The sequence below is a fragment of the Rhipicephalus microplus genome, chromosome 8 (assembly GCF_043290135.1).
Source record: "Rhipicephalus microplus isolate Deutch F79 chromosome 8, USDA_Rmic, whole genome shotgun sequence".
Lineage (NCBI taxonomy): Eukaryota > Metazoa > Arthropoda > Arachnida > Ixodida > Ixodidae > Rhipicephalus > Rhipicephalus microplus.
The window spans coordinates 35707611-35734349 of NC_134707.1; the positions used below are offsets into that span (position 1 = coordinate 35707611).

The 26739-nt window shown below is 44.5% G+C and overlaps 1 protein-coding gene across 1 annotated transcript in view; it reads left to right on the forward strand.

The window, feature by feature from the left end:
- LOC119165333 (neprilysin-1) overlaps nucleotides 1–26739 on the forward strand; it is a 73854-nt gene that overhangs the window by 12689 nt on the left and 34426 nt on the right. Inside the window, exons 7-13 of the mRNA XM_075870189.1 lie at nucleotides 403–533; nucleotides 3334–3544; nucleotides 4881–4979; nucleotides 19522–19599; nucleotides 24261–24370; nucleotides 25969–26030; nucleotides 26431–26482. Coding sequence (XP_075726304.1) covers nucleotides 403–533; nucleotides 3334–3544; nucleotides 4881–4979; nucleotides 19522–19599; nucleotides 24261–24370; nucleotides 25969–26030; nucleotides 26431–26482 — 743 coding nt within the window. The remainder of the gene's footprint in view (nucleotides 1–402; nucleotides 534–3333; nucleotides 3545–4880; nucleotides 4980–19521; nucleotides 19600–24260; nucleotides 24371–25968; nucleotides 26031–26430; nucleotides 26483–26739) is intronic.

Consider the following 26739-nt stretch of genomic DNA (forward strand, 5'->3'; position numbering starts at 1 on the left):
GAACGGGGAGCATGGCTGAAATTGAGGTGCAGGTGTGCAAGTTTAGTCGGTGTCGTGACTACAGAATTGTCCAACGAAATACTGTCAGCACGACAAGGCGCGAGCGGCTTCCTCGAAAGATCACACGAGGACTGTTTGTGTCTTTGCAGTGTACATAGGCCGACGACAAAAGAAAAGACACTCCTAAACACAGCCAGCAGACCGATACTGGTGTCATGTCTCTCTAGTGTAAACGTGCCTTTAGGAGTCAGTTATGACAGAAGCACACTTTAGCAGGGGCTGGTTTCGGTCAAGTGTCTACGCGTTACTCTTTTCTCGAACATTCCGACTTACTCGGAGAAGCAGAAATGGACACAGCAATATAAATGTGTTTTTTATCGGTATTTTTTTTCTGACACACAGTTCCCTCTACTAAGTGTTTTGAACAGCCAGTTTCGTCACTGGAACATAACCTTCAATGGGACCGAAGAAATAATTATGAAGAAAATTGGAATGGTGAAAGAGGTGCTGAAGTTTTATACAGACAATGATCCGTGAGTATCTGTTTGTGAGATAATGCTTAGATACGGTCTGAAAAATGCGTAAACACAGGTTGTCGCTATAGAGCTCACGTTTCGGCAAGTGGACTTCTTCAAGGTCGTTGGAACTTTGAAGAAGATGTAGTCTTCTGTCGTGTTGACAATTTTGAACAGAGGAGCTGTTTAAGACCAGTGGTGGTTCATCCGTCGCGAACAAAAACTACGCGCAGTGAGGACGTCACTGCTCGTAGCCTAGCAACAGGTGGCATAGCTTCGCGAGAACAGACGATGATCCGCGGAGCTTCGCGAAACAGACGATGCTCCGCGAAACAGCGCATGCGCCGTGACGTCAGTGTGGTGCAGCTGCGCTTGCCCCCGTATTCTAGAACTTCCCTTCACTCAAGGTTTCACCTTCACTTGAAAACTCCGATGGGAACGCCCTCTCTAGGCATGGCAAGCCACTGAATATCAGCAATAGTCTGCTGCAGTTCTCGAGTAGCGCAGCGTCACCTTCGGCCGAGTGATGGCGCAGGGCTCGACTCTGTCAAGTGAAGGGTGAAAGTCGAGTGGAGGAGCGTTTGTGACTATGGAGGTTAGATTCGCACATCCACCATGACAGTGCATGGGAACACTCTGCTCCACCAGTCATGACGGCATGATTAGCTGAACTTGCCGAGCCTCTTCAGACGTGGTCGACAAATAGACGTCGAAATCGTAAGGTTATGACGCAGCACTGCTTGAGAGAAAACAGAGCTGCGCTCTAAGCTTACGATTTCATGATGCATCAACTCGCCCAATCTGCGACACTTGCCCGAGTTTGCGTTGGCCTTGCTTGACGCGAGGTTGCTGCAGTGCCACGCCGTGGGCTTTAACACAGGACGAACTGGTGCACAGGGCCACGCTGATTGGCCTTACCGAGTCGTGGAACATCCTCATGCAGCTGGACGATTCAGAACTTTGACGTATCTTCGAGAGACAGACAAAGAAAGAAACCAAGAGAAAAATCAGGGAGGTCAACCAAGTTTTGGCTCGGTTGGCTACTCTACAATTAGGGTGGGACCCGCAGGGTGGCCGTTGGATGGACTCGAAAAGGTGCCAGAACTCAAGCCAAAAGTAGCCAAAGAAGCCATTTCATTTGAAATATAGCCGAATCGTTAGCCTATTAGAACATGAGTGGTTTATTTAGCAGAGAATTTACTGTTTGTAATTAAATAAAATCATTTTCAATAAGTAAAACGAAAAGCTTAAAACTACCAAGAAGATAGCGAAGGCACCAACAGAAAGTTTTTTTCGCGAACTGGTCCGAAAACTAGCCAAATAGGAGAAAAGCAGGCACCAGCAGCAAGCCTCGGTGGAGTGAAGGGGTTATGGAAGGATAGAGAAGAAAGAAGAAGTGTTAGAAAGAGATGGAATAACGTTTAACTTGGAGCTATGTACACAACACCAACGCGTGTTCAAAACGGCGGTACCAGCTGGGAGCCTGTCAGCTTCGCTGTGTCTTTGGATAGCTTGTACTATAGTGCAAACTATCCCGCGGGTTTTTAGTGTATTCAAGTTTCCGTCTTTTTCTAAACTGTTTTTTGAGTAAGGATCTATGCGCAAACACGACTGCATGAGGTTTATAAAAGAAAGTGTGTGTATGTGCTCAATTCAGCTCACCTATTAGCTGCCAATAGACACTTTGTTTGAGGTCCTTCTTACACACAAAAGGAAATAACTGTTCCAATAAAATATTTCAGAGCATTATAAATTACTAACCAGAGTTACTCAAAATCCGTCTCAAAAATTGCTGACTGCAAAATTACACACAAATGTTCTTGCGTGTCCATACGTAATTTAAGTTGTGAATTCTCCAAAGGCCAATGAGTAAATAACGTACAGTTGGGACCGGAAAAAAAAAAGGCGAACAATGCGACATCAACATTCTCTGCCGTTTCGCATATCCTTTCAAGCGGTTGTAGCCTGGACAGTAATAAAATGCCGCTAGAGTAATTTATGATACCATCAGAAATGGTGGCATCTTTTTCTTGACACTAGTAAATAACAGATACTGAGTTAAGAGCGCGATAAAGACTGCGTGCCACGCTGTTTGCGTTTCTGCCCCGCCTCCTCTCCCTTGTACGTTATTGTTAAGTACACTCTATGTACGATCTAAATTATTTAGTTATTTAGGTAACTAATGATGCTGCCTTCCCTCGGGCCTGTTTACTCTTCGTGCCCATAAGCCTATTTCATGCTCGTAAACATGGGTAGGCGTCCTAAACAAAGCGAGGCGGCTGTAGTGACGTGACGGCACATATAGGCTCCACTTTGCACAAAGCTTGCCACCACCCTCTATGATTGCTTAATAACTCAATAACAGCTCACCGAGCACAGCGTGTAAAGAAGGCTTCCTATACTTCAGTTTTCCATGCATAATTGAATGGTGCAGTCATGTTCATCCAGCTATGGCTTGTTTATGCGACGGTAAGATAAGGGCCGTTTGTTTGAAAGGTAGTATGCACTTGACGCCATCCACGAGGATCGCTAGCATCGGTGTCGTGATTTCGGAGGTACACGCGCTCGGCGCGCTCGAACTAAACTGGCTGCACACGCTGTGTCCATGATCCGTACAGAAGTCTGGATGTCTAGAGACTTCCGGAACACTTTCTGCACGCCCGAAGCACGGACAACACGACCGAGAGTATGAACGGAACTTCAAAATGGCGCAGCGATAGTGTTGTCGCCTTGCGGATCGAGGTTCAGTGCGTACCCTATATACACCTAACTGCTGCAACCAGTGATGGAACATTGCGTGTGCAATCTTGTCTTACAGGGACGTCGTTTTCAATAACTTCGGCGTAAAAGAAGCCGCCAGACTTCTGCGATACTCCTCGAAGGAGTACCTAAACAACACGGTGGAACTGTGCGACGGAGTGGAGACGGACCGGGAGCGTTTCTGCATTGCTCTCTTGAGGTCGAAAGCGCGACACATTGTGAGCAAGTGGTACGGCCTACGTTACCTGGGAACGCACGCGAGAAGGCAGGTGAGTGTGGTAGTGCAACTTAACGTATTGAAAACCTGACACTGTACAGAAACAATGAAGCCGACAAGGTCTCTTACGTGTTCACCTTAGAAAAGTAAAAGGCAAAAGCCAACTTCTTTATCACCGGGTCGATGCTTTAATCCTCTCCCGCAGCCATCTGGAAGCTTTCTGCGTTTTTTTTTTGCACAGGATTCGTGATAAAACCCCCCTTGACCAAGCGATAATCTCATGTGATTACGTCATTTTCTGACGTTACGTAATGGAACGCCATAGCGACGTCACAAAGACGAGTGACCCATGAATTAAAAGTGTGACAGCTTGGGCTAGTTGGCATGACATGACGATAGCTATAGCGCGAGAACAGAACGACGACGTCCTTCGTGTCCTTCTTGTCTCTGTTTCGTCGTTCTGTTCTCGCGCTATAACTATCGTCATGACCCGTGAAGTCATACAGTGACGTTATTAAGAGAGGACAATTTTTCCGCATCACTCGTGTTAACGTCGATGCATACGGGAACCCGTATGCATGCGTTGGAGGATGCAAACTTAATGTAGTGGATCGGGACACTGATTGTGATGACAACAAAATGAAAAGTATTAACGTATAGGTTCTCCAACGGGAGCATTGTTTACAATCTGTTGCATCAAGGTTCCCTTAGGAGAGAGAAATGCCGAGAGGGAAAATTTATTAACAGATAGGCAAGGAGGTCTGCCTGAGTGGTAGTTTGCTCTGGCCGGCTGCTTAACTCTGGAGAGTGGACATGGGAAAAGAAAGGAGTAATGAATGAAAATGCTGAATTATTGCGGTGATCTGGACTGCAGTTCCGGCACGTTAGAACTGCTCCAAAGATGGACATCCAGTTCACTAGCTTGTAGGAAGGCTGTGATGCTCCAATAGCAAAATTTCCGCTGTTGACGTCAGTCCAAAGACGTAGCATCACCTCACTGGTTACTGGTCGGCTATAAAACCGTGCGATCGAGGGAATCGGTTTTTACGTTCCCACGCGTGCTCCAGACAGGAACAAAGTATTGTTGAAATGTTTGTTGTAATTAAAAGTAAGCACTAATGGGAGCTGCATCGCTCAAAACTTGAGTAATGACTGCGTAAGAGTTGGTGCTCGAGCACCCGTCGTTCCTTTTTATTTGTAATGTATTTTGCCCAGTTTGAAGACGTTGCGAGAGCTCCGAAAGATGCTGTTTCGTATAGTTTAAAAATATTATTATGCATATTTATTCCTTGTTCGCAGCGACTTCATTTATTATGATAAAAACAATACGCTTTTTTAATTGACAGCGACAGTGATGTATTATAAACAATGCGATTTTTTTTTCAAAGGCTCGGTATCTCCTCAGCTATATTGGCGAAGCGTTCGACCGTCAGCTTAAACGTGTGCCATGGATGGATGAGGGTACCAAGAAGGAAGCGAGAATGAAGGTGCGTATGAAAATTTACACGAGGTTCTTATCATTATTCATCATCATCATCATCAGCCCGACTACTTTCACTGCAGGACAAAGACCTCTCCCATGTTCCGCCAGTTAACTCGGTCCTGCGCTAGCTGCTGCCAATTTATACCCGCAAACTTCTTATACTCATCTGCCCACCTAACTTTCTGTCTCCCTCTAACCCACTTGCATTCTCTGGGAATCCAGTTTGTTACCCTTAATGACCAGCGGTTATCCTGTCTACGCGCTACATGCCTGGCCCATGTCCATTTCCTCTTCTTGATTTCAACTATGATATCCTTAACCCCTGCTTGTTCCCTATTCTACTCTGCCCTCTTCTTGTCTTTTAAGGTCACACCTACCAGTTTTCTTTTCATTTCTCGCTGCGTCGTTCTCAAATTAAGCTGAACCTTCTTTTTAAGTCTCCAGGTTTCTGCTCCATAGCTAAGTATTGGCAAGATGCAGCTGTTATATACCTTCCTCTTGAGGGATAGTGGCAATCTACCTGTCATGATTTGAGAGGGCTTGCCAAATGTGCTTCACCTCATTCTTATTCTTCTAGTTACTTCAATATCCAGGTCCGGCTCTGCGGTTATTGCCTGCCCTAAGTAGACATAGTCTTTTACAATTTGAAGTGCACTATTACTTATCTCGAAGCGCTGCTCTCTTCCGAGGTTGTTGTAGATTACTTTCGTTTTCTGCATAATAATTTTAAGACCCACCTTTCTACTCTCCTTGTCTAACACCGCAATTATGAGTTGCAACTCGTCCCCTGAAGTTACTCAGCAATGCAATGTCATCGGTGAAGCTCAGGATACTAAGGTACTCTCCATTAACTCTTATCTATATCTCTTCCCATTCTAGGCCACTGGAAACGTCCCGTAAGCACACGGTAAATAGTATTGGAGAGGTTGTATCCCCCTGCCTTGCGCCCTTCTTGATTGGTATTCTGTTGCTTTCTTTATGAAATACTATGGTAGCAGTTATCCCGCGCATCTTGATTGGTATTCTGTTGCTTTCTTTATGAAGCACTATGGTAGCAGTTGATACCCTGTAGATTTCTTCCAGGATGTTTATATATGTTTAATGGACGCCCTGATTCCTCAGTGTTTGCATGCCTGCTGATATTTCTACTGAATCAAACGCCTTCTAGCAATGAATGAAGGTTATGTAGTTGGCTGCATTCTGAGCATTTGTCTATTATCTGATTGATGGTATGAATGTGATCGATTGTTGAGTAGCCTGCTTGAAATCCTGCTTGTTCCTTTGGTTGATTGAATCATAATGTTTCCTTAACTCTGTTAGCAATTACCTTTGTAAATAGCTTGCATAGATATGGAGAGCAAGCTGATCGGCCTGTAATTCTTCAAGTCCTTGCCATCTCCTTTCTTATGTATTAAGATGATGTTGGCATTCTTCCAAGACTCTGGTACTCTTCCCGTCAGGAAACACCTCGTAAACAGGTTGGCTAGTTTTTCTAACACAATCTGTCCTCCATCTATCAGCAGATCTGATGTTACCTGATCCCCACCACCAGCTTAGCCTCTTTGGATGCTCTCCACGGCTTTTTGACTTCTTCTATCATTACTGGTGAGGTGTCATCTCGGTTACTGCTAGTTCTTATAGTATTAAGGTCGTGGTTGTGCCGGCTATGCTGTACAGATCTTCGTAAAACTCCTCCGCTATTTTAACTATCCTATCCATATTGGTAGTTATTTTGCCTTCTTTGCCTCTTAGTATATACATCCGATTTTCGCCTATCCCGAGTTTGTTCTTCATTGCTTTGACGCTTCCTCCGTTTTTCAGAGCGTGTTCGATTCTCTCCATGTTATACCTTCTTACATTGGATACCTCACGCTTACTAATCAACTTCGAAAGCTCCGCCAGTTCTATTTCTTCTGTTGTACTTGAGACTTTCATGCTTTGACGCTTTTTAATGAGATTTTTCGTTTCCTGGGAAAGCTTGCCAGTGTCCTGTCTAACTACCGTGCCTCCAACTTCCACGGCACACTCCTTAATGATACTCGTCAGATTATCATTCATTGTATCTACGCTAAGGTTGGTTTCCTCACTAAGAGCCGAGTACCTGTTCAGCAGCGACCCTCTGAATTCCTGTACTTTCCCTCTCAGTGCTAGCTCATTGATTGGCTTCTTGCGTATCAGTTTGGGTCGTTCCTTTTTCAAGTCTAGGTGAATTCGAAACCGTACCATTCTATGGTCACTGACCTTGCCAACCACTTCCACATCCTGCACGATGTCTTGGTGTGCACTGAATATAAATTCTATTTTGTTCTTACTTTCGCCATTAGGCCTCTTCATGTCCACTTACGGCTTCCTCGTTTTCGGTAGAAGGCATTCAATATCCGTAAATTACTGCGTTTTGCGAACTCTACTAGTAGCTCTCCTCTGGCGATTCTAGTACCGATATCATAATCTCCTACTGCCTGGTCTCCAGCCTGCTTCTTCCCTACATTTGTATTAAAGTCTCCCATCAACATACTATACTGTGTTTTTACCTTACTCATTGCCAATTCCACGTCTTCTTAGAAGCTTTCAACTCAAGCGTCATAATGGCTGGATGTAGGCGCGCAAGTCTATACCACAGTCATCTTGTATCTCTTATTGAGTTTAATTACGATACCTACCACCCTTTTAATAATGCTATAATATTCCTCAATGTTGCCAGCTATGTTTCTGTGAATTAGAAACCCCACTCCAAATTCTCTTCTGTCAGCCAAGCCCCAATAGCAAAGGACGTGCCCAGCATTGTATAGGCCTAATCTGTCCTTCTAACCTCACTGAGCCCTAATATATTCATTTCAATACGCTCTAGCTCCTCGAATAGTACCGCTAGACTTGCCTCACTAGAGAAGGTTCGAGCGTTAAACGTTGCCTTATCCTTATTATAGTTATCAAAATATCTACATTGCACGCTTTGCTCACGCTACCCCTCCCCCCCCCCATATTGCATTTAGAAGCAGACGGGAGGCCAATTTAAAATACCATGTAAACTCTCACTACGGCGTAGCTGTGTGACCGGATAGCTGTCCTTACCAAGTTAGAAGGTTATTTGAAGAAAGCTACGTTTATCCACGAAGCAGTTGCTGATGATTGAGTGAAGGAGGCTGATGATGATGATGATGATGATGATGATGATGATGATGATGATGATGATAGATTTTAGTGGCGCAAGGGCAACTCAGGCCGAAGAGCGCCAAACACACGGTTTTTGGTCGATTTGATTATAAAAAGTCTACTCAGGGTGGCAAGAATAAAAGAGTAATGTATAGGACTTAAACTTAGGTGTAGTGACTATGTGTAATGGGTTTAAAACGGGCTATGCTTATGGGTTTTACAAAGTCATGTTGGGTCGTCAACAGCCCTTGTCAAGACAAGGAGTGCGTGCTGCATGACATATGATAAAAAAGTCTCAGCGATTCCCTCAGGATTGAGAGGTGGCTGAGATTAGTGAGAATATGTTATGGAATGTAGGAAGCCTACACTAGCTAAAAACTTTAACACTACTTTTGGGGGAAACAAGGAATCGTCTCCAAGAAAAAAATTGTGGATGAGGCGGAATGTGACATTTGTACAGCTTTGAAAAGTGACACAGTCTTTCTGGTTCGAGGTACGGACAGGTAATTAGAACGTGAACGACAGACAGCTCATCACCACATTTTGCACAATGTGGTGCTGGAGAGTTGTTTAAAAGGTGCGAGTGTGTTGCATGTGTATGACCGATCCTGAGTCTGCACAGTGCAACCTCTTGGTGCCTGTTACGTTTTTCAGTCACATATCTTCCTATTCTTGGCTTTACTAAGTGCAGTTTGTTTGCATTTGCTGCGTTCCATTCTTCTTGCCATTGTCTACGCATTCGGGATGTGATGAGTGGCCTCAAGTCCTCATACGTGATGGTGTCTACGTCAACTGATGGGCGGAGTGCTGCTGACTTCGCAAGTTTGTCCGCTATCTCATTGCCAGCAATGTTGCAGTGTCCCGGAATCCAGCATAGCGTGATTTTGAGCTTAGACTTGCGGACTGACATGATTCATTTTAGAAGTGTATTAGTAACTGGGTTCTTGAGTATCTTAGTGGAGGACAGCGCAGTCACAGCACTGGAAGAATCTGTGTATATGATTGAGGCTGGTTCTTTCTCCTTTAAAATGTGCGTTACAGCTAAAAGTATGCCATAGCATTCTGCAGTAAATACACTGGTATGTTCGTTCATTGTTCTAGATTAAGAGAAAGCGGGACCGTGTGCCGCACATGCGACTGCAGAGGACTTGGAGGCATCAGTATAATATTCAGCACACCTGTATTTGGCCTGCAGGTACTTGAAGTGTTGATCGATTGCGACTGGGTGACCATTTTTTCCTACCTCTAGGAATGACAAATCACAATCGATAGCCTGCATTTCCCATGGCACAACAGTGTCCTTGTGAAAGGTTAGTTAAAGATTGGAGACCAGTATGTGCATATTTCCAAGGTGTGAGGCCACTCTGAGGGGATACGGTGGCGTAGCTTATGGTCGCCTCAAAAACAGGAGGGCTTTCGATGTATCCTGCAATAGCGCACGAGCTGGGTGGTCGACATGGGAAAGCACCTTGGTGGCATACGTGACACTTGTAAACTGACGTCGCCGTTCTAGTGACCACCGGTCTGTCTCAACATACAGGCTGGCTGTCGGGCTGGTTCGGAAAGCACCGCTGACCAGCCGAAGCCCAAGGTGGTGCACTGGGTCAAGCATCTTCAATGCAGATCTTGAAGCTGACTCGTAAACTACTGAGCCGTAATCGATACGTGATAGCACTACACTGTTGAGAAGGTTCAGTAGACACTCACGGTCTGTGCCCCATGACTGATGCGAGAGAATCTTGAGCAGGTTTAAGGCTTTCAAGCACTTAAATCGTAGCTGTTTGATATGTGTAACAAAGCTTCGCTTTTCATCAACCACAACACCTAAAAATTTGTGATCTTTTTTGGTAGTTATGGTTTGTCCTTTAATTGAAATGTTGGGGGGTGGCCTTATGCCACGTAGTTTTGAGAAGAGTACGCAAACAGTCTTGTCACAGTTAAACTTAAACCCATTTTTGTCTGCCCAGCTTGACAGCTTGTTTACTGCCAACTGAATCTGACGTTCACATGTGGCTAGGTTGCGTGATTTGAAGCTGATCTGAAGGTCATCCACATATACAGAGTTGTTTTAGGCAGTATGGTGCTTATGGAGTTCATTTTTACGATGAATAGTGTGCAGCTGAGAACACCGCCCTGGGGGACGCCATTTTCTTGCGTAAACCACTTCGATAGGACATTTCCAACACAAACCACAAATGTACGGTCAGAAAGGTAGCTTTCAATAGTATTCAGCATATTTCCTGACACTCCAAAAGATCGCACGTCACGGAGATTTCCATAACGCCATGTCGTGTCGTAAGCCTTTTCCAAGTCAAAAAATACAGATAGGCAGTGTTGTTTTTGAATGAAGGCATCTCTGACATAGGATTCAAATGCTACCAGTTGGTCAGTTGTCGACCGGCCAGACCTGAATCCAGCTTGATGACGATCAAGGAGGCCATTGTATTCAAGGTAATACTTAAGGCGGCGATTCACCATTTTTTCGAACACCTTGCTCAAACAGCTGGTCAGCGCTATAGGCCTGTAACTAGCAGCAAGTGTGGCTTCTTTTCCTTGTTTAAGAATTGGTATGTTAACTGCCTTTTTCCAGGTCATGGGCAGACGCCCAGAGGACCATACATTGTTGAAAAGAATGAGGATGACGTCAAGCGTTTCTTCGTGTAGGTGTTTCAGCATGCCGTAAGTAATCCTGTCCGAGACTGCTGCTGAGCTGCCGCACTTTGCCAGTGCGGCCTTTAGTTCCCCTATAGTAAAGGGGGCATTGTACCCTCCTGCCGATGGCCTGTCATCACAAATAGGTTTACGTTCCTCGGCAAGTTTGTATCGCCTAAAGGAGTCTGTATAATGTGCAGAGCTGAAAATATACTCGAAGTGTTGGCCTAAGGCATCTGCCTGGTGTTCCAGTGTATCACCAGCAGTACTAACAAGGGGCATCGGATGAGTGCTGTGCCCTTGGAGTGCTCTTACTCTGTTATACACCTTATGCGTGTCAGTGTAAGAGTTCACCGATGAGAGGAAGGATTGCCAGCTCTGTCGTTTAGATTCTCGTCGGACACGTCTACCGTTTGCTTTTGCACGCTTGAAATTCACCAAGTTTTCGACTGTAAGATTCCTGCGGAATTTCGACCATGCTTTGTTTTGATTGTCACGAGCATTTTTGCACTCAGAGTTCCACCAAGGTCGTCTTTTGTTCCGTGTATTGTTAGATGTATGTGGGATGGATTGCTCTGCGGCGTGTATAATGTGCAGTGTGACCAACGCTTCAGATTCATCGATGCCTAGGGTTTCAATTGATGAGCGCGATAGTTTTGAGAGTTTTCGGAATTTCGTCCAGTTCGCACCCTGTTATCGGAACCTGGTTACATTCACAGTCATTGTACTCGTATTTCCTTTGTATTTTAGACAAACAGGAAAATGATCACTTCCATAGAGGTTATGAATTACAGCCCACTCAGTTGTTGCCAAGAGTGAAGGAGATCCGATAGCGAGATCTATTGCTGTGTATGAGTTGTGCGCTGCATTAAAGTATGTTGGCTCTTTTTTGTTAAATATACAGGAGCCGGAGGACAACAGAAAGTTTTCAATTAGGGAGGCTCGAGAATCCATTCTTCTACATCCCCATAAAGGGTGGTGCGCGTTAAAATCTCCGACCTACAGAAATGGATGCGGAAGCTGATCGATGAGTGCTTCAAATTCTTTAGTAGAGAGTTGGTAGTCTGGAGGGATGTATAGGGAACACACTGTTGTTACTCGTCCAAAAATTAGGGTTCGTATCGCCTCTGCTTCTAAGTCAGTAACTAGAGTGAGGCTTTGAGACGGAACTGCTTTTTGCACCACGATAGCGACACCACCAGATGAATGGGCAGTGCCCTGTCTGTCCTTTCGGTATACCACATATCTTTTCAAAAGGCTAGAGTGTGTAGGTTTTAGGTGTGTTTCCTGTAAGCAAAGTATGTTTGGTTGGTGTTGTGCAAATATTTCATAGATGTCGTCTAAGTTCTTAAGTAAGCCTCGACAATTCCATTGGATGATATTTTCTGCAGCCATTTTTATGAATGAGGAAAAGAGCGTGACTTATTCATACTTCGCTGCCTTTATTAGGGGGCTTCACTGGCGGGTGTCTTTTCCCTCTGAGGCGATCTATGGAGCCCCGCCTCACTTGGGGGGACTCCGTCAGCATCTTAGACGCTGAGGATCCTGGTGTAACTTCCATTGCCTCCGGTGGACCCTCAGAAGCTAATGGAGGTTTGTCAGAAGAGACAGGTGTCTCAGTTGTCTGTGTGGTCCCTGGGGTCTGATGAAGTTCGACCTCCGGGACGTGAGAGGTTGGCGCAGCCTGTGGCTGCTTGGTGGGGAGCAAAGATGTGCACGCATCAGCAAAGCTGTATTGCGTGCCCACGGTTACTAGACGCCGCCCGGCCCCCCGGCGCGCTGCGTCAGCGTACGTTCTTCCGGAGAAGAGCGACACCTCCTTCCGGGCTTCAGAGAATGTGATGTTTTCGATTACTTTTATCTGGATAATTTCTTTTTCCTTTTTGAAAATTTCACATGTCCGCGAGTACGCTGCGTGCGGCCCGTGACCGTTAGGGCACTCTGTTTGCGTGGAAGTACAGCTCACTGTTGGGTGCTCATGATCACCACATTCTGCACATGTTTGTTTTCCGCGACAGGTATTCGACCCATGTCCATATTTCTGTCATTTGTAGCACCTTCTAGGGTTGGGTATGTAGGGGCGGACTTTGCAGTGAAGGAACGCCGCTTTCACGGATTCTGGCAGGATGGAGCGGTTGAATGTTAGTACTATATGAGGCCTCAACACTTCTTCATTGTTTCGCCTGATGGTTATCCGACGGATGGCTACTACGCCTTGCTCTCGAAAGCCTTCAAGGAGGTCAGCTTCAGTTTCTCGCATCAGATCACGTTGTGAAATGACGCCTTGAACAGTGTTAAGGCTGCGATGGGGGGTGATAGACACGTCCAGGTGGGCGAACTGCTTCTGTTTAAGGAGAGTGTTTGCATGCTGTTTCTGGCTTACTTCAACAAGAAGATCACCGGATGACAGTTGCTTTGCGTCGTACTTTTTGCCTATTAGGTTAGCAAGGGTTTTAGCTATCAGGAAAACTGACAGTCCTGCAACTGAGACGTTATCTGCCAGAGAGTGTATGACTAAAAAGCGTGGAAAGTGGTCACAATCGCTTCCGGTTCGTTTGGAGCTTTCATCGGTGCGGTTCCTTTTCAGGGACCGATCATTGTAAGGGGGGAAAGATTTTGCCATGTGGTGCATTTCATGTTCGGCGGCGATGGTGACCACCCACCACCGAGCCCAACAGGGGGACGCTACAAGGTAGAACACTTGAAGGCGCCAGTCATACATCGCCGCTATAACCAGATATAACTACCCAAGGTTGGGTAACTACACAAGGTTAACCCTTGCCGCCAGGAAATTTGGAAGTAAACAGAAGAGAGTAGAAGACAGGACAGATAAATAGTAAGAGATAAAGACGAAGATGTAGGGAGAGAGAGATAGGAAAAGGCGACTGCCGATTTCCCCTGGGTGGGTCAGCCCAGGGGTGCCGTCTACGTGAAGCCGGGGCCAAAGGGGTGTGTTGCCTCTGCCGGGGGGCCTTAAAGGTCCAATCACCCAGCATTGGCTCAACCCCCAGGATCCCCTTTTCCCCGGACACGGCAAGGCCACGCACGGCTAGGCGTGGGAGGGAGTAGAAACTCCCCCGTTAGCTCGGGTCTGTGGTGTCGCTACACACCAAACGCCTACTTGCGCAGGCGCCCCTGCGGGGGTGAAGGAGGCTGAATAGAACAAGTTGGCTTGTTCTATTCATTGTTCTATTCTATTCATTCACGATTTTGAAAAACAAAGGCCCCCCCAAAAAAAGAAAACCAGTTTAATGCAAGCGTGAACCATCGCATTGACGTCACGTCGGCCTTTTATGTTGTACCGGCACCCTTTTCTAAGGGGTTTCGAATAAAATGCCGTACGCAACTTCCCACAGGGTGAACGCGTCGCAGAGCGGTGGGGGGGGGGGGGGGGATTTCGCGTGAATGTTACGTACTTGGGTATGGATTGGGAAAGCTCAATGAGTATTTCGTTTCTATTATTCCTAGTTATTGAATGTAGTAGAAGTGTTGCCTTCGACGTCAAGCGAAAGCCAAGGAAAGACGACCTTGACTGAATTACGAACGCGTGATCTAGTGCCTCTCCCACCTCGCAAACGTCGGCCTTGCGAGGTGAGAGAGGGGCAGGGGAGCGACAGTTCTGTGCGTGTCTTCCTGGGCCGGCACGAGACGCGAGCATGCGCTTGTCGGCACGAGATTGTAGGCGCGAGCATGACCAGTGGGGGTGTGGACGGCGCCACTGCCGATGCCAAAGCGCGACATCGTGCTTCTAAGAAATGTTTCACAAAAAAAATGTGAAAAAACCGACAATAATAGACACACTGTATGCAGCTATACTCGGGGACAACTTTCTGTGGCAATGAAGGGAAGGCTACGGAACCAAAGTGGGTGTGTGTCTCCGCTGAACAATATAGTGCCACAAATGCGTCTGTGTTTTTAGTGTGAAGATAATAAAGAACAATATTACTTTATTTCCTACAGGATGCTTGTAATAAAGAGACACTGAAAAAACCAAGGGGATATTTATATTTGCTTTACTTCATGAACTGTCATTTCACGTTGTTTTACGTCTGAAAACGTCGCACATTTTAGGTGCCCCTTACATTCAAAATGGCGTTTCCGTCTTTAGATGAGTGCTCGTCGCTCTCCAGTTATTCCGACGACTCGCCTAAGGCGCTTGTTCGAATTTCACTTATGAATGGCTGTGTAAACAGACGTAGCCAGTTCTATGCAGTTGTATTATTCGAAAACGGCCAGCATTCTAAAAGTGACTCAAGCCGGACTACTTGGCGGAAGAGCTGCATGTAGCTCCACCCCCGTAGCTTTTCGTTCACTGCCGCAGAAAGTTGTCCCGACTGTAGACACTTTCACTGTCCACGAACACGGACCCTTGATGACTTCCAGTTCTGTCCACCGATGTGCTTCAAGAACTTTGGAGGACCACAAGAGCTTTAGAAAATAGGCCGCTGATAATCTGCAGTTCTTTTCCCTTGTATAGAAATATATATTCATATAAACTTTCATTTGAGCTACATAAAAATGATGAAACATTCCCTTGTACTTCACGCACGTTTCTTTTATGTGAAAAACGAAAGACATACTTTCGTTACGCTTGAAAAGAGAATTGAAAACATCCTTTCAGTTCCAACGTTAGGGGCTGGTAATTGAGGTGAGTGGAAGTTTTTTTTTTTCTTGGGGGGGGGGGGGGTACAACGCTTGTGACCTTGAAACCGTCTATAAAACGCGCTATCCGCTTTTGATTTCTGTTGCTGATTTTTTTCATTGTTACTTCGAAAGCTCAAAAGCACCAGGCATACATGAGCTCTCCCAAACTGAGCTATTTCAGATCTTTTTGTTTGAAATTTGCGGTGTGATTTTTTTCACAGTTCATTTGTTAGCGCGCAAGACTGTCGAAATAATTTAAAAAGAAATGTACTATCAATAAGTTGTCTTTACAAAATGAAATCTCTTTACATTGACTGCTTAAAAAAGACGTTAACGCTCAGCCAATTTGCCTGCAAGAAAAGCGCTTCATTGAAAGTCCGATTGTGAATACCTGCACACAAATGTTAGTATTCCATTTTTTTATGTATCTGAAGTTTGCTGCTGCGTCATGTTGTTTCTGTGGTATGTATCTGCGGCTTGCTGCTATGCCACATCCGGAACCGTCTCAAGCTGGTGCTTTCTACCCCTAGGGAGTTTTGGTCAACAAGGCCTCTTTGAGTGTGAGGGCCACGGGACGGCTTTAAGCTCCCCCATAGTAGAGTACCAAATCCTCTAAATTGTGAACTCCTTTTTTCAAAACACACTGCTTAATCCTCTCTCATATGGCAGTCCGTACTAGAAACCCGTATTTTTGTCGACAAGGCCCTGTCGAGTGTGAGGCCCACGGAACAGATTTATGCTCTGCCATAGTAGAATTCCAAGTACTTCTCTAAATCATTAACCACTTTTCTAAACAGCTTAATACTCTCCCATAAATCGCGAAACATTTTTAAAATAAGCCTGTCGTTTTATTGGTCTCTCATAGCATAGTATATTGATCTATTTTTCTCGCTGTATAGTCGCTGTTTTCAATTGCTCGTTAAATGTCGCGACGCAATGAGCTTTTTCTGAACACGCTGTCACAGGTCGGCGTACCACTTTCCAGACTTAGGTTCCTCATCACACACGAAGGGCTGCCACACTATACTCTTATTAACGCTCGCCTCTGAATTTTATTTGACGCCTATGGTACACAAATTCAGCCGTCTCAGGTGCGCCGGTTGTAAGCGTGTTTGTATGCACCGTTTCCCGAGAATGATAGCTTCCTGTTCGCTCTGCACGTTAACATTAATGGTTGCTGGGTTTTTACGTCCAAAAGCCACGATATGATTACTAGGAACACTGTAGTGAAGGACTCCGAAAACTTTGACTTCCTGGCGCTCTTCACGGGTACCTAAATATATATGCACGGGCCTCAAGCAGATTCACCTCAATCGAAACTGCGCTGCCGCAGCCAGTATTCGATCCCGCTACCTTCTGGTAGCCGATCGAATCGCGGCCAACCTTTTACTACCTTCTGGTAGCAGTCAAGCGCCATGTATACTGGAGCCCCAGGTGGAGTCGTGCTTGTTTTTAATGGTCAGCTTAAAAAGTGCACCGCTGTTAAAAAATTCAGATCATATCCACGGAGTGAATGATGATGAGTGGGGTGAAGCGTCCCTCTGCCCCGTCGGTTCGTCTGTGTGACAGAGAGATGGACGAACAGACGGACGGATGAACGTTTCGCCCTACTGATCATCAATCAATCCGCGGATAAGCTGTGATTTTCTTATTATAACAGCGCCATCTATCCTTTTTAGTCATAAAATATACGACAACCACTTACGCTATCTGGCCATAATATTTGCATAGACGTATACATAAAATGCCATGTAGTGAGCAATTATCCAAACTAGAAGTGGCTACTACTACAACATGCTATCACGAAGGAACGACCCACATTCTAAGGAGGTTCGCCCCTAAAAGTAAAGTAGTACGTTAGGCAAACCCACGCCAACCTTCAATCAATTCCATTTTCCTGATAAGGAAAGGGCTCCTGGTTTTAGTTTTCAGTAAGACGGAACCTGTACACTTGGACCACAATGCGTCAACAGTGGCTTCAAGTTTATCTCTTCAGCTGTCAGCTGCCGCCTGCCTGCCCTGTAATTTCTGTTTCGCTTGCTACATTGGTGACCAATGCGCCACGTAAGAGCGTGACCGCTATTTCTTGGACGCCGAGATACGCTATTTATTACCAGCCGTGCGCCTCAATACTGGTTCACAAGTGCTTAACGTGGCCGTGTTTTTTTTTTCTAACGCATCTCCTTTTATCGCTACGCACATGAAATTTGACCTGGTATACATAACTTCGAAAACCACGTCATTGGCAGAACGCCAGGCGTCCTACTCCCTCTGGTGCCAGTCGTGTTTCGAGGAGCGCCACAACAGCTACATTTCTGTTTGTCCACGTGCGCGACTTCTTGCGGTGTTTGGACCCAATGCTCGAGATAGTAGAGAGCTGCGGCACGGTACATCTTCGATTTGTCCAATCTGTCTCTTCAAGCGTTCAAGCAACACCTGACAGGTGAACGAGTAGTTGACATGGTAATCTGGAGAGTCGTACAAGCTGGTTTCTGTGGTCTCTGGGAGTTAATCGCTTTGTTACATTTTGTCACCACTGAATTAGTCGCTTTGCAAGAGAGCTTAGTTGCTGTTGGGACCTTTTGCCTGTAGGTAGGAAGTGCGAGGCCCTTCCCAAGGCCGTCACCATGCTCTGTTTTCACTTCTATAACACTTGTATACTCTGAGCTTCCATCCATTTTTGTCTTCGGAGGAACTGTTCTTTCTTGGGAGAGAGGAATTTCTGCGGCCTTGGTCATGCACTTTTCTGCCAGAGGTAGATGGACGTGTGCGGCTAGTTTTTCAACTGACCTGGTTCTGTAGCCTTCACAGCACAGCTAGCTGAGGCGTCGTTACAGAGATTGCATGTGTGAAAAACTATTTTAGTTCCAAGAAGAACATGAAACGTTACATAGAGCCGATCGAACGATTAATCAGATACCCCTGATCTGAACGCATCTGTAGTGTATGCAGATGTATGGGAGGATATAGTAACATTACTGTAAGAGAAAAAAACTCCATCGGATACCTTTGTGAACACCACTACGGCTTACTGCAGCATTGATGTAGCCGGAGAGAGTGAAATACGTCGTCTCTAACTCTTAGTCTGTTTCTATACATACATACATACATACATACATACATACATACATACATACATACATACATACATACATACATACATACATACATACATACATACATACATACATACATACATACATACATACATACACGCATACATACATACGTACATACATACATACATACGTACGTACGTACGTACGTACATGCATGCATGCATGCATACATACATACATACGCACACATACATACATACATACATACATACATACATACATGCATACATACATACATACACACATACCACACACACGCACATACATACATACGTACATACATACATACATACATACATACATACATACATACATACATACATACATACATACATACATACATTACATACATACATACATACATACATACATACATACATACATACATACATACATACATACATACAAACATACATACATACATACATACATACATACATACATACATACATACATACATACATACATACATGTATCGCGGTCACGCCACCGCCAACCATATCAAACACCTGCAAGGTCTGCATGTGCGTGAGATTTGGTCTACTTGATTGTGTGTCACTGTTATGACCCACTATGCATAGACTGTTTTTACACACGAGTGCTCTGAGTGTCACCATCTCCTCCGCGGGTTCGCGCGCTTAGCGGTTTCATAATTTCATGGCACCTAATCAAGGCGGCTGATTGGGCCAGTTGGTGATTCGTTACCAATTTATACTGCGTGGTAGAGAATGGACGACCTTGTCGGCTTGTCTGGGTGTCCTGGTCTGCTTGTCGTCCATGTTCTCTACTACGCCGCGTGCATCGGTCACTGTACCAACCATAGCCTGGAACTGGCCTCTGCTTCTGTTGATTTGGTTGAATAAATCTGGTAAAATTCCACTTGGATTACAATACCTGTGAGAAAGTTACTGATTTGTTAATATATAGTCGACGTTCTAACGCAACTCACTCATTTGTTTCTGGCGTTTTCTTTTTTTGCAGCTGCGCAAGATGGTGCCCCGGGTCGGTTATCCGCTTCAGTATCTGAACAACAGCTTCATGGAATCATTGTACAGCCGAGTGAGTGCAAAACATTCCTATGTTGATAAGCCTGTGAACTTGAACTTTTTGTTATACATAAATAGTAAAAATCAGCGTGAAAAGACAACGCGTCCTCTGTCTTTGATCTCTCGCTTGTTGTTTCCGGCTGTTTTTTACTATGAGCTTACTACGTTTTTTTCTAGTTACGCTAAATACTAAATTTGTAGTCAAATGCAAAAGAGAAATTCAGTTTCAGAAAGGATACGGAGGTTAGGTAAGCCTTTAAATTTACCAGTGATGGGCCCACCAGAGGCGTCTACAGCAGCAATAGAGCTGCCTCGTTATTTCTTACCTAACTTTACCTCATGAACTATCTTCATGCTGCTTCGACGTTTCAGCAGATTTTTTAAAACAAAACAGTATTCATTCAGGCAAATCTGCTGTCAAAGCCTTTTGAAGATATACCAGTCAGTGTGGTAGTTACCCTTGATAGTTCCACGCGGTTTAGTTGATGCCCAAGGCGCAATTTGTGCTTCTTTTTTAGCAGTTTTTTAGTCAAAAGCATAAAGAATATATTTGAGGGAGCCACTCTATGTGGACAAACAACAAACAAGCGACTGTTCGACGCTCACAGAAATCTCGTCGTGAAGGGAGCACAGCGCATTAAAAGACGGGCGCAATGAAGGGCGACTCGCACACACAGCGCTGACATGGCTTATTCGGAGGACGGGAAGGATGAATATATATACATATGCTACTCACAAGTGGCACGAAAAGCAAAAATGAGTCATTTTCACCTTATGTTCTACGTGGTACAATCATCACAGAAAGGATTTCCTGTTTTGTGACGATGTATACGTGATTCGTTCCTCTTGTGGGAAGAGATAAACTTGAATGAGCGCCTATATGAGAAAGTCTCTCGAACTGCTCACAACTCGCTTTTTGGAAGTGAAACCGCCAATTTCATTCATATGGTACATTACATCGTATTTCAATTGTTGAACATTTTTTACACATGATAAGGTGCACATACAATAGGGTTCCAGGCAACCAGAGAATCTATGGCCACGATTGCAGTTGCGTGCGCTTTTCTGACAGCAGCTGGATTATAATCAGTGATTCCAGAAGTCAGCTGTGGTAGAGTCGTTTTATGAAGAAGGAAGATTGAAAAAGGACCCTATTTTCTAACTGGCTTGGTGAAGGCACAGCGCAAGGCCTCTAGGGATGGAAAAAGATAAGTAAAGATGATGATAAGAAGATAAGATAGAAATGAGCAAGGTGCATGACAAGATAGTGTCTTGTCAGCGCAGACGAGAGAACGAAGGCAAGGCGTTTAGCTACAGGGAGCCGAGTTCTGCAGGAACCGCTAACTCGCGGAACGTTCGAGTTTGCGGTTCCTGCAGACCCTGGTGCTTACTTCCCATGTTGGCCTGAAATTTATCTGCCGACAGTGGACCGCGCCGAACGCTATCATGAACTATGTACCCGCCTCAAATCCCTCTGCATAGCCCGGAGAGTTTCCTAGACCAGCTGATGCTTTTTCGAGAATTGAAACAGCGTTTTTGAGGTAAGCGCAAACACATTTCTTTCCCAATGACTTTACACAGCACAAAATACAAGCCCTGAATACACCTCATTGCCTAGTGTTCGGTTCCATACCGACTCTATCCCACGCAGACTAGTACTGCCCCAGAACCAATACACCACAGCGCCAGTAACTCCGCTATAAGATGCTTACATGGGAGGCCTTGGTTGAGAATCTGGGCGGAACAACCTCCTAGTGCACAATTCTTTTCAACCACATGTTAACGATCTTGGGGAAGGTGAGTAAAACTTTATTCTAGAGCTCAGACCCGACTTGGGTTTCGAAAATAAGAGTAAAAAGGATTTTAAAATTTTTATTTGGTTGTGGTGCATGTCAGTAGCATATGTAAACGCCTTCATCATTCCTGTCCTAGAAATTAGGTGTTAAAAGTCAGCGCTGTGTTTTCATCATCCTTCACCGTCTCAGTCTTCATTTTTGCTGAATTCCTTTGAATGTTTCACGAACGTGTCCAAACTGATACATTTAGTCTTGGCGCATTCTTCGAGCCCTGATTCACGACACCCACACCAAAACTAATCAAAGACATACAATTCAGTGATTAATCCACAACTATGAGGGCACAGAGCACCAATTACTCGAAGAGCTTCAAGCAAAGCTACGTGGCTCTGTTAATCAGCAAGCTACCTACCTCCACCAACAATTCGACACCCAGTGAGTACCGAGGAGCCCCGAACAAAGCACTAGACAAGCCTTTCACGCAGGGAGAGCTACACGCAGCCCTCGCTAAGCTTACGCGCAACACGAGGCCAAGAAAAGACATAGTGACCAATAAGCACCTACGACAGCTACCGCCCCGGGCGTTGACGGCGCTCCTTCGGCACTATAATGACTGCTTGAGGGAGAGTGAGCTACCACAAGTCTGAAAGCACTCGGAGGTGATCATGGTGGTCAAGCCAAAGAAGCCGATTTTGATAGCGAATTTTCGTCCCATTTCTTTACGTCTGGCGCTGGGAAACTTTTTGAGCACATAGTAGACGAGCGGCTTGCAATACAACTCGAAGACAACGGTCACTACCGGAACACCATGTTCGTCTTCCGCCAAATGCTCAGCACACAAGATGCCCTCTTGTAGATAAAGGAAGATATTCTTCTCTGCTTGAGCAAGCACAGTAATCTGTTCTAGCTCCGGACGTAAAGAGCGCATTTGACAATGTGAGCCACGAAGCCATTCTGTGTAGCCTTAAAGATGTCGGTTGCGGTGCCGAAACATACGCCTACTTATTGGCTTTCTTTACCAACCTCACAGCCACTGTAGGAATTGTCAATATCCGGAGCGAGCTTTTATACCCTTGTGTGCTGCCTTACTGTTACAGCAATGTAGGGATGACAAGGCATTACTTAGGCAAACAACGTTCTGCCTTTATTGTTGACATCCAAGAAGCACTCTGTGAATCAGTCAATTGGTCAATCGCTTTACTTTTTTGTACCGCAATAATTCTCGCGGTCTAAAAGCTCTAAAGCCCCCATCTTGTTATTCATGTTAACCCCTTTGCAACATTTGACTGTCTTCTCTCAGGGGCCTGTTCACTACTATGCAAATATCTTAAATTACGTGTTAGTGACTTTTTCATACCCAAATGCTAAGTCCTTTTACGTCCATGAGTCAGGAAACCTTGCAAGACTTGCACAGACCTAAGGATACCTCGCGAGACTGGCTGAGGCCGCAAAAGCGTACTGTTATCACGTGACCTCTGATGACGCCAGAGAAAGCCGATCACGAAATCTCTGATTGCATGGGCTGCATGGTTGCGACCATGTCTGAGTCTTGGATTTCGGCCTGCAGCTACGAAATCGGTATGCTGCAAGTTATCACCCCCAATGTGAACAGCTTTATTCGTCTCATCGGGACTACTTCGTGCGTACCAAGTCAACGGACAATGATTCACACCGTCATCTTTTCTCCTTGGCTACAAACAGGCGTCTGCGGTTATCTCACAAATAATGAAACCTTCTTCCGTTTTCAGTTGCTTCCTTGTGAAGAAAACTTCACTAATCAATTATCCTAATAGCTAAGGTATATCTGCAGAAATGATGCACCCTGCATGTGTCCTCAGTTTGAATTTAGACGTGCACAAAAGCGATCGATTGGGAGGTTGATTACATGCGTAATGTTGCAATTGAAACATGTAATCGCTCAGTATAAACTCTCTAAACACCGTACGGTGCACTTATTGTAGTTTAATCACACTTCTATTTCAACATGTCATGTGATTCATGACGACAGAAGGAAGAAAAGGAGTGTTTCACACTCGCCGCCATGGGTACTAGCCACCCCAGGCACTCTGGGGTTTAAATCCACATACACGCTCCATAAAGTGGACGGGAGGATGAACGCTGCTTGAAAGGCCGATCGGTATTCTTGCATTAGCATTTATTACATCCAACATTTTATCGTTTGGTGCCAGTCATTTGGGAACGAGCCAGAGTGTTATTCTGTCCGCGCTACATAAACTCATTCAGGCGACCGAATGGGTACGTTGTTAGTACCAACAAATGGATACAATTCTTTGTCCCCCTTCTATTTTATGTCTTTTATTTCTGGCTTTTCAAATCCTTTTTGCCCTTTTCATTTTTTTACGTACATTACGTCTCGTTCTCCGTTTTCTCTCTCTAATCTCTCTTCTTTAAGACGCATTGTATGTGAATTTTCTTTATAAGGTACAGTGTGGCCAATCCTGCTTGGGGGTATAAGCCGAGATCATTCAGGTGACAAAACAAAGCAAAGAAGACCAATGCTGTAGTTCTGGGGTAGAGCATTGGACACGTTATGCGAAGGTCGCAGGTTCGGTGCCTGCAGGCAGCTTGTTATCTTCTCGTCCACTTAACTTTCTTAACATTTGCGCCATAATGATGAGAAAAATAATCTATGTTTTGTGACATTCTTGTCCGCCAGTTCTAATTATTATTATGTCTAGCATAGAGAAACTAGCCGTTTGAGGACCCGCATCTTCTGTTATACGTGGAGATGTAACGCCGAATAGATGGTTAACGTGGTTTCGGCGTTCTTCGAGCTTCAATGTTTCTTATTGTGCATTCGCCGACTGCGGTTTCTACGTAGCCTACACTTTCTCATTGCGGAATCGCCCTCTTTCAGATTGGAACAGTATTTCGAAACGAATCATTGTCTTCCATTATTCTCCGCTTCGACTTTAATGCAATGTACTTGACGATGTCCGACCTCAGATCCCGTGAGAAGCTAAGTCGGTAAGTGTGCTTCTTAAAAGCTTCCAGAAGACTTGTTTTTCCTATCAATAGACGTTGAGCGTATACTGAGCTGCAAAACAAGTACTTGAAGGAACACAGTGTATGAGACGTGCTGCACTACAAAGTTCATCATTGTAAGTTCAAATCTCGTGGGTTCTGGGAACGTAGCAGTTATATGTTCTACAGCACCACGGCTTTGTTGCATCGGGGAATGGTTCAAGCATTATATTTAGGGAGCTGTATTCACCGAGTAAACAAGAGTGGTCCAACAAAAAGATCGTGGATTCATTCTTTATTCATGGAACTCGCATTCTTGAGAAGGCTTTCCTTGACGCAGCCTATTCCACACTTCAAGCATTTTCTTTGGCAACACCTCTTATTAAACTACAGTTGATATTTTGTCTTTATATATACTTGCCAACTTCTGTCATGTATGGATTTCCAAACAGCTTAAAAAGTGTGTGTGAACAAATGCAAACTTACCTACACAGATTGTTAGTATATTTTTGGCTGTTTTTTGACTTGAAATGTGTCCCTAATGCACATTTCACTACAGTGAACAGGATCGTACAACCCGTTTATAAAAACTACAAAGCAGCAACCAAGTGTCTAAAAAATTGTATCAGTTCTAACAACACAACAAAACGTTCGAGAAGAAAGTCAGTGCAAATTTCGGCAACCCAATGACATATGCTGAAGGAGTTCCTAAAAGCTGAACACTGTAAATTTCACCCTTTGCTATTGCTGAAACATTATTCTTTGAGTCCGGCCTAAGAATATTTCACTCTGACATATATGCGATACGTTAACAGTGAAATTGCGCGGCTGCTTTAAATGCTAAATATTGCTTTATGAATTGTTACGCATTTATGATCGCTGAAATTATCATTTTTTCCCAATTACTTATCTTGATAATGATGTAACAACTAGTTTGTCACCTCCCTGAATATTTAGGAATTAATCATAGACCATGTACATGAAAGGTCTCACAGTTACCTCAGCTAACGGGCCGCCGTCCTGAAATTCAGTCCCGCAAAATCCCAGGCAGTTAAGAAGTTAAAAACTAAGGAGAAGGGACAAGAATGTTCGAACAAAAGGTCACCTAACTTTAAAATTCTAAAGAACGCCTTTCCCATATCACCTATTTGAACAATATTCGTAGTCGATGTGTCGTAAGCTTTTGAAAATGATATCAATACTGCTTTTTACCATAACTGAATACTGTATGACTGTTCCGAAATATAGTTTTCCTTGCACTGTGATGGTTAGACTCATAGGTACCGCATGACATCTCTCACAAAGAAAGGCTTGAGGCCAGTCTGGCCTCTGTAACTTGCACAAACAAAGCGCTTTTATTTCATTAGGCGAGAAAGTAATGCGAGTAATATAGAGCAAAGCCACAGTCTTTCTTCCGAGTGAGCTCATGGGCCACAAATGACAGGTGTGCGGGCCGCATGCATTCCATGGGCCTCTAGTTTTACACAAAAGTAATACTAATTGTTACGTATCAAGAAATTCCAGAATTTAAGAAGAAGCGACACGCATTTCTTCAGTAGTCGACATTTGTTTCAGCCACATTGTACATCCCTATTTTTCAGAGATTTCACGTTTGATTACTCGACGAGGCATAGTCGTTACATGGTGAATTACAACACTTTGGGTGAGTAACGTGAGATGTGAACTTAACATTTGCGTGATTTCTTTGAATTTAAAGAAATGAAAGTGATATAGAAAAATCTAATGAAGTTTAGGGCTGCTCTGAGAGACAAGAACACAAGGCCCCAATGATAATCGGAGGGTTGTTTTTCCCAACTTAGGACACCGCACTTTTCCTGGGAATCAGCGAGTGTACTCTTGAAACGTGAAAAATCATTCTTAAGGCATTGTGACATAGGAGCATCAGTTCGTCCTTAATACTTGCCCACATGTCATGACCTTGAATGTGCCACTCTTTCCGAATGAGAGTAGGCCACCTGTGCCCCCCCCCTCCCCCCACTTCAACGAAGTCACATAAAGAGCTTGCTTTTTCAAGAAATGTGCATTTGCCCGCTATATTGCAGTGATCCAGGCGGGCTTCCTTCAGGACTTTATGTTCAACGAAAATATGCCTTTGTAAGTTTCCATTTTTTTTCTGACGTGCGAGCAGCACATAAACTGTCGTAAATGCTTCTACAGACAAACGTTTACCAAGAATGTACCATAGATATAATAAACTGTTGCATGCTTTCGGTCAATATTGAAAAGCTAAGGATTATGAGAATTTGGCCGTTGGGTAGGAGAGCTTTATTCGATGGTATATTTGTAGTCACTAATTACAACTGAAATTGTCAAAATAGCTGGAATTGCCCGGATGGGTGGCACTTGTGCTG